Below are 13436 nucleotides of genomic sequence, written 5' to 3'. Positions count from 1 at the left end.
CCAAACACAAACACGTTTCAATTCAAAATTAATTTTTTTACAGTACAGTAGAAGTAGATTTTTTAAAAGTCACAGCAATACTAAACTAGTCGTGTACTATGATTTTTATTGCCTCCAGAAGATTCTCTTAGTCAAGAAATTGATGAACATTATTCTTTCAGTCCAAGGATTCTCTGAAGGAACTTTTTTTTTATGGGAGGGATAGTGCGGCTACCCTCAAGCCTTCATTAATGAAACTGTCGAATACAATGGGGGACGTGAAACCTAAACCCCTGATTACAAAGACCTGACATAATATCAAAAATTTCTACAAACAAGTACCCAACAAAGCAACAACTAGCAAAAAGTACTACTTTAATTGCGACTATTTGCTTTGAAACAGCGGTGACATAATGGAGAATACAATAGATATGAGACCCTAACAATACTAAGTTCTTAGTGTGAAATAAAATTCTTATGAGTCTCATCAATGTTCTTGGAAAATCAATAGATACTTAACCTTGATTAAAGTAGGTATATCACGGTCTGCAATCAAAGTCAAGAAATGGTATTGTCAAACATTGCTATCAGTGAATGAATAGAAGCTGAGATGGATTGGTAACAAGGTGATGCGGAAGCGTAAACCACGGTAGAATCTAGGCTTGACAAATGTCGATGCCTTGTAAATAAACTAGACTTAATTAGCAGATAACACGGCAAGGCTGCAGGAGATTAGAGTTCCTAATTTTGGTTTTCTTATTGATGACTTGAATGAAAAAATACAAACTGACAGGTGCCTTATATAGGCATTGAAATAAACCTATTGATACTAGAACTAGGAAATAATCCTAAAACTTAAAACAGACTCGAGAAACATAAAACTTAAATCCTAAAATTTTAAGTAAAGTTACTGTTTTGTCTTCTTAATCCTAGTGAGCTGACTATCAAATTCATCTGCAAGCCGTTCTATATCCCAAGGGGCACTTGAGATGCCTTTTTCTACAAACACAACAAGCAAGCAAAGCTAATTAGAATCGTGGTATGCATCTATCAAGCCTCAAGCGTGCTGAATTACTGTAATATACATGAGAAAAACATAATGAGACAAGCAGTAGTATACAACTTCATTTTCCTTCTCTAAAACTCTCTTCAATTAGTATTACCTAAGCCACCGGACTTTTCCATGAATATTATGCAAGAGTTTGTTTTTTTGTTTTGTTCTGATTATGCCAAAGTAGGTGTAATCAACGTTCTGAAATTGGACTTTTGCAGCATAAATATGCAAATTTATGCGTCAGGAACTACCATTGTTTCAACTTATTATTGTCTGTATGGGTATTCATTTCTGTTATGTAGATCGATTATCACAATATCTAGCACAAAACAAGAAATAAATATACACTCAAATAGAAGCAGATGAAAAGAAACAACTCAAACAAGGAGAGCCAATAAAAAATGGCAAAGGAAACAAATTGAAAGCAGCAGAAAGCAGATTCTTTTTACATCTCCTGTTCATAGTTGGGTAAAGGTTCACAGTTAAGGGGCAAACCAAAACAGCATATAAATTGTCCTGTAATGTTCTTGAATTACAGGAAATCAAGCTGCATTTCATAACAATCACATTAGAAAATGAGATTTAGTGGTCTTTATTTCAGATGCCCTTTGGCTTTAATACCCTGTTTATACTTGGACAGAATTTAATAGATGCACCCGATTGACTGTCAACAGATTTCTCTAGGAAATATCTTACATCAAAGTTGTCTTTCTTCCTAGTCCCTTCTTTGTATTTCATGATAAAAGTTGAAGGTCGCAACTCCTAACCCGTGGATGATTGGGCAATGATGAGGGATCTAAGTAAAGGAGCCCTGCAGGAACAAGAGACTTGAACCAAGCTTGAGCAGAAATAAGAGGGTTCCTACCACCAACAGTCTCGATATTCAATCTAAACAGAAGCGGTCTTAAATTGAAATACTTCACTGGAAAAATAAAAAATTATTGGAAATACAAAAATGACTGATATCCCATAGCTAAAATTTAGAAAAGTACTTGGATGTAAAATACATGTATCCGAATAAAGTGCAGGTATAATGTATTTAGTAGCTTACAGTAAAAACTCGATCCGCATGTTAAAAGAGAATAAATCATATTAAATGGAGAGAATCATATTCATCACAATTATACAAAACATGGCAAAAATTTATCCCTTCTCTCCTTCTTTCCTCCTTTCCACATCGAAAACATTAACACAATGAAAATAATCAATCTTGTGAGGGATTTTATTTGGAATAATCTGATACAATTAATTTCATGTGTAAACTGATGTCGACTCTTCAATATGTCAAAATGTTTTTTTTAGTTGACCGTTGGTACGAACGGTCAAACCATGTCTAAAATGGATGAAATTTTTACGGGTTCCCTAAATATATATACCGATCACATCTACTGGTGTTGATCGACCATATTTCGAACTGGAGTTGTCGATCGCCGAAGTGTCCACTAATGTATCATAATGTTTATATTAGGTTTATAATAAAACTATCATATTATGAAACAACTATATGAAGGAAACTTCTAGGAATTGATCGACACAATCCGATGTGATATGTATATATATTTAGTGATAATTTTAAAATTTCATCCAATTCGGACCTCGTTTGACCGTCAGAATATTTTTAGAATGTTTTATAATAATTCTTTTATTGTTTAAAACCCTTAAATTAGAGTATTATATTTTTTTCCTATACAAGCCCGCAAGGCCCGTTGACGAGCCCTAAATTCAGTCAGGTTTTAAAAAAAATTCAAAATAAAAATTCAAAACAAATTTCAAAAAAACCGAAAAAAACCGAACCGAACTGAAGTTCAATTTCAGTTCGGTTTCCGGTTTGAGCTCAAAATCGAACCGTTTAGACCAAATTCCACCCCTACAACCCAGTACTCGGTTCGGCCCATTTACACCCCTATGTATATTTTGGAGATTAGAATACATCTTTACTACTATATATAAAAAGAGCACCAAGTACCACTAAAATACGACTTCTGATACCATCTCCATATCTCACACTGTCAATCAAATAAATAAGGGTATTACGACAAACATATAAATATTTTCATAAATAAATACCAACTTTTTCACATTAATAACCGCCAATTTTTCTACACCTATAGATGTGTAGTTTCTAGTCTATATTAAAGTCATCCTTATACACAGTGGCAGATCTACGATCTTGAATCTGTCTAGGCTAATTGGCGGTGAAAAAAAATTGAAATTCATCCGTACATATTTTCTCTTGTTTTTTTAAGGTCCAATATCTAATGGTATGCTTATGAGAGGAATTTTTTTTTTAGAAACACTAATGGAATTGTACATAGATAAGGAAATATTTTAGATTTTGTGTTCAACTAATTGAAAGGAAAATAAGAGCAATCATTGGGAAAAATATATTTCATCCAAAAAAGGAAGTAAAGTGCAGAAAATGAAAATGAAACTAGTTTGTAGTATTGTACCAAAGAATAAAGAATAAAGTAAGAAGCAGATGAGAAAAGCAAAAAAACATGGAAATTTGCTTCTAAGAGGGATCGAACATGTGATTTCATCATATGTCAAGAATCCTCTCACAATCCATGCACACTAATCATCATCCCCAAATTTGATTTAGAGAGTGAGAAATGGTATTAAGTATTGAGGTCCACTTAGCACTCTCAATGAGGTCCTGATGCCCAAAAACTTTGGGATTTTGTTCTATCAGACAAGAGCACTGATATGCTCATCAACGAGATTCCTAATCCAAGATATATCAGTAGAAAATTTGATCAAGATACATAACAAGGTCAAGGTAAAGTGCTAACCAAAGACTACCACATAAAAAGATTCTCAGCTGGACATAAATATATGAGCACGATTGCAGAAAATCAGACATATTACATATTGTGAACTATTGCAGATTTGCAGGACAAAAATATATGAGCACAAGATTATTTACACAAAAACAGCTAGGGAATCTGATACAGAAACAAATACTGCGTACTGGTATGCAATATCCATTGGCATAAAATGCAAGTTCTCCCTTTATCTACCCCAAACAGGCTCAATTGAAGGCTGTAACAAGCAAAATTCATGATTAATTGCAAGCGAAACTCAATCAAGTCCATGATATGAGACCAAGAATTATCAATTTATCTGCAAATTGGAGAGCACCAGACCAAGGTTTGCATTGCATAAAGTAATTAAGTCAACCAAGCTACAATAGTGATGCAGTCTATATATTCTTAAACACCAAAAATCCACAATAACTCCAGTAGTCTAATCCCAATTCGAACAAATCTAGCATAGAAGAAAACCGCAAATTTGAGTATAACAGGACCCTAACTCGAGATTGAAAAATTGAATGGGCGTTAAGGATGGACTGTGAATTCTGAAGTCGATCAAGCAACTAGGGAAGAGCGAGATATATGAAGCAGAGTTGCTCCCACTGCTGCGCTCGGCTTCGAAAAAGTGTGGAACGATACTGATTTTGTTCTCTAGTTTTACCATATATACCTGGTGATTTGTTAGGCAAAATCTCGTATAGGCTTGAGCCCATATAGCCTTCTACTTCAATCCGCCAATGCTTATACATCTATTAATCTATAGATCCTAATGAGAAAAAGAAGATAAAGATTGGCCAAAGAATCAACTAAAAAATTGGCTTCACACTAAACATGGTGAAAGTGATTTGAGGCAAAATGATGTGCAAGCTATAAACGAGTTACATAAGAAGTTTAGTTGTGGATATTGATTAAGATTTCATAGTTTTTTTTTTTAATGAGGAGAGCTCGTTGGCGTCTATATGTTACCGCCACATGTCGATACATATTCTTAATTGATAAATTGAAGTTTACTATTATACAAGAGACTTGTGAAAACGAAATATTCATGTGAAAATAATGATTTGTACGACTGTCTTAACTAGGAATCTAGGATACACATTAACCAAGGGTGGTAAAGAAAACATTACAACCTGTTAGTAATTCAACAAGCACTTGATGGAATCCAGATAAAAAAGCTTTGCCATTTGTTGGAGAAGGTGTCATACGGTTTTTTTTTTTCAATTTCTTTTATTGCTTCACTAACTGAATGGGAATCAGAATTACAATTCAACTAAGTACATAATTCACTGGGTTGCATTATGTAGTGACCTACATTAAAATGGCAAACTCTAATCGAGCTCCATGTGAAATCGGGTTTCATTCATACACTAACAACAAACCACTATTCTTCTGGTTACTGATTAAATCAAACTAAATGCTGGAATTCACATGCCCTCACAACCATGAACAGCTAATCAGCCACGTTGGTCATCCATCAGCCACTTCTATTTTTCACGATCCATTATTTTCTGAAGAATGGCCTGTCAACAGAAACACAACCATGACCCCAATCACTTTCACAACTCATAAATCCCAAGTGACTGGTATACATAATATTCAATGATAATGAAAGAAAAAGGGGTTAGGCTGGAACTAGCAGAGATTTTCAGCTCAATTTCATCCTAGTGTCCAATCTGATTTTAGCTTCAAAACTTGCAACAAACTAAGAAATATGCAAGCACATGCATACACAGACACAATATACTAGCAGTAACTTACAGGACATGAACGGTATGATTTCAGGCCCTGATGTAGTTCATGAAATGAGATTAAAAGTTTCACTGGACGATATTCAACAGACTGGTTTTGCCCTCTGCTGTCTATAAATTCAATCAGTCCACGTTGAAGAAGGTGTTCAAATGCCTGCAGAGTATGAAACAACGTTACATTGGTTCGCCAGAGTCAGATTTATTATGAATTAGATCGAAGGAGCAATTCATACCCGTAAGCACACATTCTTTGCATAATAGTCAGATGTCTGGAACGAATCATGTATGCTTTTGTATTCTGTCACACATACCAAACATGTAAACAAAATCTTAATAACAGTAAACAGATAACAAGAAGCTGAACTTACATTTCATTTTATTTTTTTTTTGATGGAAAAACTTACCTTTCATTACAGTAGTGAAATTGTATGAGTTTTGCTCTTTAACTTCCAACCTCTTCATGCAAACCAAAATGTAAAGTTCCAATATTGAGCAATCTGCTTAATTTAATTTCTTTTCATAAGTAGAGAGACAGAAACTATGGACATGGAAGGAAAAAGGATACAGATATTGAGATTCACCAAACCAATGTCGTTGAATTAGTAAGTAAATGAACACACCTTTTATGGACTCCATCTTAGGATGCCTTTGGATATTGGAAAGTGCAGTTTTAAAGTTTTCTAGCGACAGCAATCCGGATGGCAAATCCATAATAGAAACAGCACGGAATCTAGTAGCATGGTCTATGAACAGTGAGTATGAATGATGATGAGATTATAAGCAATATGCCATTTAGGTCTTTCAAGATGCAAGAATTAATATACTTACAGATATCTCAAGAAATCTTTAACGGTGGAATCCAAATTTAGATATGTGTTTATAATCTCTTTGAACTTCTCATCAGCCAGTATTTTCTGTAAAATGTCAAGGAGTTTGCATAACAGAGATCAAGTGCTAGAATCCTGTATGTAAAGCAATGGCCCTGCTTCCGTGAAAATGGGTAGTAAGGCTGATTCAAGCCAGTATTTAAATGCCATAGGTTATACTCTCATATTCCAAATTATCCCATTACAATCATAGTAAAAAAAAGGATACTTGAAGTTTCGTGTTGAACTGAATAACATAGTCTGTAGGAAGGCTCGAGTCTGTTGGCAATAATAAAATGTGCTCCAACAATCTGCATTATTAGAGCAAAAGTATATACAAACAACAACAAAACTGCATTATTAATATTTGATGGTAAAAATGCACAGGCACCCTGGTAACGGTGGTAAGCAGTTAGTAATTTTACCGCTGTATGTCTTCCTCGGAGGGAGGAAGAAACAAAAGCTTTCTATTTGAAAATCGAGATATTACTCTTTTTTCTAAAAGCTGATCCGCATCCTGCATGGCAAATTATATCATCACTAATTGCTCTAAATTCAATTCATTGGTATTAATCCAAAGGATGGCAGTCCCTTCACAGTTGTTTAGAATGTAATCCACAGGTGTCTGGATATAATAGTGATAGGCATCCACATTCATGACGACAAATGTTCACCAGGAATCAATTAAAGCATACCAGTCGGCAACTGATACCAATGACAACAGCTTGAGATGTCACTGACTGTAGCGCATCAAGCAAATTATAAAGTAATCGCTGTTTTCCCTGCAAAGAAACATAAATGAAAAGTAATCATAATCACAGTTTTACTGGAGCATTCCAACAAGACTAATGGCACCTAAAAACCTTGAACTTGATAGAAAGTCAAATTGCTTTTAGTTCAAAAGATGATGACGCACCCAGTTTTATTTCACAAAGCTTTTAGAATAAAAAATGTGAAACAAACGATTTACCCATTGTCCATGTTACAACAGAAAAGGAAAAAAGAAGAAGAAAGCAGCCAAACCTACGAGTGATGACAATTTACTACTAGCCTTCAGAAAAAGAAATGGGGATAGGATGATGAGTTCTTACCAGAGCAAATAAGTCAAAATCATCCAGCACAAAAATGATTGTTTTATGTGCTAACCCGCATTCCCTAATTGTCAGATATACAAATCCATCAGATTGGCTAACCATTTGATGATAATCACACAAGGGAAACCTTATACATACATACCGTAACATGGCTATCAGAAACTGGGAGTTTTCATCAAACGATGCCTACAAAAATCATCAGACCATCAAGAAACTATAAGTTTGTGGAAGTTAACTTGCTTCAATAATGAAAGAAATATTATGCACAATACCATTTTTGAAAACAATAATTGATGCTCCGAACACAGCTGTCTAGAAATTTCCTGAACAATCATATTAGACAAAGAAACAATGATATGAAAGTCTAGTAACGTCGTGTTTTAGTAATCACAACTTCATAGTAGCACATTAATATAATCAAAAGTATATTATATCCAAATATAGATTGTGTATGCAAATATCGCAATTTCAATGGAACAAGCAAAAAGACTTTAAATAAAAGAAACTAATGCATGTATAAAGCAATATAATTATTCATCAGGCTAGAGTATCAATCGGGTGGTTAAAACCTTCACATAATCCCCAACCCACAAAAAAGAGAGCAAAAGAGACAGAATCATCAACCTTTAATGCACAATTCTCATCGCTATGCAAAAGACCACTCAGCCTGATCTGCAACACAATGTCCATTTGCATATCAAAATCCTCTATTGATCCAAAATAAACCATAAGAACAAAAAAAAAAAAACCTAAGAAATTAACGACGTGAAAAGAAACATACCACAGTAATCGAATCAGGATATTCTTGTAACAAATCACCAATCACAAGATCCAACACCTAAATCACAACAAGAATCTACATTTAACCACCAATCATAAAAAGGAATTAAATCAAACTACAATGGGCAATTCGGGCATACAGCAATTTTTCCAGAACCACGAGGACCCAGAAGCAGAATTGAGTTGCTGCACGCCTCCGTTATCGAACTCGCTACTAAAAACTTGAGCTTGCTGAAATTAACCCCAAAATAACCCAACTTTAATTTCGCTTCATACAATCAGACTTCAACAATTAAAGTCAACAAAGACAATCTGACCTGTAGTTGGAGTCGGAAGATTCACAGAGTGGCCGGAAAATGAAATTCGGATCGCAAAGTCGGGTCCTCAGAAGAATTAGGGCTTTCTCCGCCGGAGTTGCTCCCCCCATAACTGAGAGTCTGAACGGAAATGAAGAATGGCGGGAAAGAAGGCGCTAAGTAGGTTAACCAAACGTGGGCCAAACCCTCCTCGGCCCAGGCCCAATTAACTGCGGCCCGTTTGAGCGAAAGATAACGTCAACGGCGCACGTTAAAAAAACAGAGGAGGAGTCTGCTAAAATGCGCTACGGGACTGGGAACTCAAAAGAAAATGTCCAAAAATATCAAAACTTAGAACAAACAAAGCTAATAGAAAACAAGAGCCATCCCGGACCAGTCATTCGATTTTGCTTCTGAAATTGAAAGGCTGATACAGAGCTAGAAGAAGAAGAAGAAGAAGCGAAGTCTGACATGGGAAGCACGAGCTGTGCTTCCGTTTCCAATCTGCACTTCATATCAAATCGCAGCCACGAGCGGCTCGGCCCAATCAGAAACCAGCTAGCTCCGGTTCAAGCTCGGACGCACCGTAGCAGAAGACGGAGATCGGAGCTTAGCAGTTTGCGTAGCCGGAGGAGGTTGGGGAACGACGTCGTTTGCTGTGCGGTTGATGACGATTTGAGAGAGAAGGAGCTTGGTGCCGGGCCTGGTCTTGGCTCCGCCGTCGAAGAAAGACCAGGTAAGCTCACAGTTTTTTCTTCTTTCTAAAATTAGTTTTCACTTTTCACTTTTCGAGTAGTTCTAATATATTTGAAAAGCAAAATATGAAGTAGTTTGTAACGAACTAATAATTTACTGAGCACTAAGATTAAGAGGTTGTTGAGCCATGTTGCTAGGTGATAATGCATTTAGTTTCAGAAGTTGATACTGAGTTTTTGGATGTGTGATATAGATGAGGTTGCTGATTCGAAAGAAGAGGGAGGAAGTTCGATTTACAATTTCTTATATCCGAGTGAAGAGCTCCTCCCGGATGATAAAGAGATGAGCATATTTGATCATCTGGAAGAGCTGCGTCAGAGAATATTTGTATCGGTTGGCGCAGTGGGAGTTGCTATGTTGGGATGCTTTGCGGTTTCGAAGGATCTTATTGTGTTTCTTGAAGCTCCTGTTAAGACGCAAGGTGTAAAGTTTCTGCAGCTAGCTCCCGGCGAGTTTTTCTTCACTACATTAAAGGTTAGATTGAGTTAGTTTTGTTGTTGTGCTCCTCATGATTTTTGAGTTTTGCTGCTTGCTCGACATGAATTTGTTTATGTATGAACTATGATAGAATTCATTTGATTGTGAACTGCAGGTATCAGGCTACTGTGGCCTTCTCATAGGGAGTCCAGTCATTCTGTATGAAATCATAGCCTTTGTGCTTCCGGGTTTGACGAGAGACGAGAGGAAGTTTCTGGGGCCAATTGTTTTAGGCTCATCAGTACTTTTCTATGCCGGTATCAGCTTCTCCTATTTCGTTTTGGTGCCAGCGGCCTTGAACTTTTTCGTTTCCTACGCTGAAGGTGTTGTGGAATCATTGTGGTCCATAGATCAGTACTTTGAGTTCGTTCTTGTTCTACTGTTCAGCACAGGCTTGTCCTTTCAGGTAATGACCATGCTTTTGAAATCCCTTCTTTGTGCTTAAAGATGTCATTTACTTTATCTGATCACTACCCTTCAACCCAGAAACGAGCTTCAAGTTTTTAAATGATACACGAATTCTACCGTGAAATTCCAATAGGAACTGAATATTGCGGTGTGTGCTCTGTGAAGTGGATCTTTCTGTAGGAATATGCAAATAACTTGCCTGTTATCTTATCACCAGGTTCCAGTCATTCAAGTTCTCCTTGGACAAGTTGGGCTAGTATCAGGAGATCAAATGCTGTCAATTTGGAGGTATGTTGTGGTTGGGGCTGTTGTGGCAGCTGCTGTGCTTACACCATCTACCGATCCCCTTACTCAGTGTCTTCTAGCAGCACCCCTCCTTGGTCTTTACTTGGGTGGTGCCTGGGTGGTGAAGCTCAGCGGCCGGTGAAACATAACCATACTGCTTAATCGCACAAAATTTGTTTGTAGTGTCCTGTATACTCAGTTTGTAAGGATTCTGTACTTTACCACATGATGTAACATAATATGATATCTTATTGAAGGGTGAATGACCCGTATCAGCTCTATGATATTGCTAATCAATGGTCTGATGGATCTTCAGGACACAACTGATATAAACAATCGTACTAGACTAACAGAACACAATCATCCAGAATTGTTCAACTATTGAAACAAGACCACTACAATAACCATTTCCTTTGATAATCACTCACGCTATTTCCCTTAATTGTTCAAATCAATCTTCTGCACCTTGGTTTCAAAATCAACAGTTGTTGGGCAGTCTAGCGCAGAATCAAGCCGTCTCAATGAACTCTTCAAACAATCGCATGCCTGAATAAAAGCTTCTAAATTTCCTTCAAGACTCTGTAACTCGGCTCTCATATCATCTGTAAGGCTGGACATTTTTTCCAATATTGTCTTGATAGCGGAAACCTCTTGTGGGGGATAGAGACAAGCTCCAAGCTCGTCTATCTGTTCTCCTATTCCTTGACACATCTTTAACAATCTCTCTAGGGAATCCACAAAATTCTTGTCATTTGGACTTTCTCGTTTAAGCAAACTTGTAATGGTCCGAATTAGTTCCTTAATCACGCCAAGAGTCTCAGACACGGCATCAGTTGCTAGCTCAGCAACTTTCATCTCTTCAGCTGACAGGTCGTTTCCCAGATCACTGTCACTCGAAGTATCATCATCAAGAGGCTGAATCTCTGTTTCCATCTCATCTCCTATTGAGTCACTAGCTGGCTTAAGCTCCTTCATCTCACGAAGAACATCCTTCATGGTGACCGCAACCTGTGTCATTGCTCGCCCAATTGCCGTGACATTTGTGGAAGGAACTTTCTTAAGAGCAGAACAGGCTTCCCATACTGCACCAGCCAATTGTGGAATTGACATTTTCCAGTCTTTATTCACTGCTCCTGCAAATGTGCATTATAGCATATTTCCAATCAAAATTGGTCAACTTGAATTGTAGACGTGCCCAAGAACAAGATATGCCAATAGAAATATTGTCCGGTTATAAATAGATATGCTGCTAATCAAAATGCAAATCCTCAACCAATTGAAATGCTGGTATTTAAGTCTATCTGTGCAAGTATAGATGTGTGTTGTGTGCCTGTGCACTGAGACAGGGAGAAGGAGATTACCATACAAGGAGACAGATTCCTTCATCAGCTTAAAACTGGAGTCAACAACTTGCTTTACAGATGCGTGGACCCAAGAAGAAAGAGTAGGCCCTGCACCAACCAAACTCCCATGCGAAAGAAGAAGAAAATTTTGTAGCATATTGAAGTAGGCGGTCATGTTTTCGTCAATCACTCTAGCTTCTACTCTATCTCCACTCCAAATCATTCCAACTGCATAATAAACAGACGTCACATTAACTTACTTGAACACAAAGAAACCTACACCACACAGTAGAAGAAGCTATGCAACTGAACTGCAAACTTAAATACGGACAGACCAAACCACAAAAATCAGATCTCCTTCAACATGCCTTTTGTTGACTACAAAGATTTCAAGTTTTCATAATTCAGACATCAGATTGCTCAAATAATAACGGGATCAATTACCAGAATGCTCAACTGTTCGAATCGGGCTACCAATATTGAATAAATGATCAAAGAAATTACTAATGATCAACTTCTATCAGTTCTATGGCTTTTGAAAGCTTGAGATATGCAACAACACAGAGGATATTCACAAAACACAATACATATGCTTGTGGAGCTCGACTAAGTTGAACTCATACACAATCAATACTTGCAATTACAAAATGAAACAGAAAAACAGAGTTGAAGATTAAAGATAGAAAGTAAAAATAATAGAAAATACCAGTGGTAGCCTGTTTGGAGACTTGGTTACCCATCTGGACGACATTTTCCCAGCTCACCTTCTCAACTGTGGAAGCTGGGTTTTGATCTATCACCTGTTTTCCATTGAATTAAACAACCCCGCATCATTATCATACTCCTCAGTTCATCACCAAATTCAAAACCCAAAAAGAAAAGAATAGAAAAGTAACCTCTAAGATCTCATGGACGGTGTTGAGGTGCTGGTTCAGAGTTCGGTTCAGTTTCTCTTTCTCGGCTCTACCCATTTCTGCGGAGGGAGGAAACAACCGAAGCTCTCTCAGGAGTCTCAGGGTTTGGGGTTTTACTAAACCAACAAGGTGGAAGACAATTTATTTTTTTGTTTTTCATTTTTATATGGTGGAGTCCGCCTTGCCCGCATAAAGCCCAGTTAAGGCGGTAAGCCATGATTCCCATGAACTTACCAAGTATGAAATTGTAGTTAGTTAGTTGGGATCAACATTTGATCAAGTTGTTTAGATGATTTGAGGTGGTCCTTGAAATGAACAAATGTAATATATCCCATATAGTTTAGGCTGGTGATGATCAATGTCAACAAGTAGCTAGGTTCGTCATTATCTCCATATCAGTGGGAGAAAAAAAAAACACTACAGATCTTAGGTGCTGTGAACATGATTAAAAAAAAACACTAGCTTCAATGCAATATCTGCATCTCAAGTTCTCAACTGACAAAAATCGTGCATGCTCTCAAAAGCATCACCTGTATCAAGGAAGCTTAGGTGCTGTGTGAAAGCTAAGCTTGAAGATGATAATAGACAGAGAAAAAATGATCTTTGTATTCAGGCTTCATAAA

The 13436-nt window shown here is 36.9% G+C and overlaps 3 protein-coding genes across 4 annotated transcripts; 1 reads left to right on the top strand and 2 right to left on the bottom strand.

Annotated features, from left to right (window-relative positions):
* Nucleotides 1-5075: 5075 nt before the first annotated feature.
* Nucleotides 5076-8762, bottom strand: LOC126791743 (origin of replication complex subunit 4). Of its 2 annotated transcripts, XM_050518214.1 has the most exons (16): nt 8652-8762; nt 8475-8565; nt 8336-8392; nt 8179-8226; nt 7827-7877; nt 7697-7740; nt 7552-7615; nt 7156-7242; nt 6886-6977; nt 6690-6771; nt 6423-6508; nt 6215-6324; nt 5999-6091; nt 5828-5892; nt 5605-5748; nt 5076-5366 (listed from the first exon to the last, which is right to left on the bottom strand). In XM_050518214.1, exons 1-16 carry the CDS (start codon nt 8759-8761, stop codon nt 5331-5333), a joined length of 1260 nt encoding a protein of 419 aa, XP_050374171.1. In that variant the 5' UTR covers nt 8762; the 3' UTR covers nt 5076-5330. The 2 variants fall into 2 exon arrangements, with proteins under 2 accessions (XP_050374171.1, XP_050374172.1); XM_050518215.1 differs by lacking the exon at nt 7827-7877.
* Nucleotides 8763-9000: 238 nt separating this feature from the next.
* LOC126791751 (sec-independent protein translocase protein TATC, chloroplastic) lies at nt 9001-10828 on the top strand. Its single transcript, XM_050518223.1, has 4 exons — nt 9001-9366; nt 9580-9860; nt 9979-10269; nt 10489-10828. Exons 1-4 carry the CDS (start codon nt 9102-9104, stop codon nt 10696-10698), a joined length of 1047 nt encoding a protein of 348 aa, XP_050374180.1. The 5' UTR covers nt 9001-9101; the 3' UTR covers nt 10699-10828.
* Nucleotides 10829-10986: 158 nt separating this feature from the next.
* LOC126791750 (uncharacterized) lies at nt 10987-12933 on the bottom strand. Its single transcript, XM_050518222.1, has 4 exons — nt 12796-12933; nt 12606-12699; nt 11918-12127; nt 10987-11689 (listed from the first exon to the last, which is right to left on the bottom strand). The coding sequence occupies exons 1-4, from the start codon at nt 12868-12870 to the stop codon at nt 10995-10997; spliced, it is 1074 nt and encodes a 357-aa protein (XP_050374179.1). The 5' UTR covers nt 12871-12933; the 3' UTR covers nt 10987-10994.
* Nucleotides 12934-13436: the final 503 nt, after the last annotated feature.

The sequence above is a fragment of the Argentina anserina genome, chromosome 4 (assembly GCF_933775445.1).
Source record: "Argentina anserina chromosome 4, drPotAnse1.1, whole genome shotgun sequence".
Classification (NCBI taxonomy): Eukaryota; Viridiplantae; Streptophyta; class Magnoliopsida; order Rosales; family Rosaceae; genus Argentina; species Argentina anserina.
The sequence above is the reverse complement of the archived record's forward strand: the minus strand, read 5'-3'. Positions and strand labels throughout refer to the sequence as shown.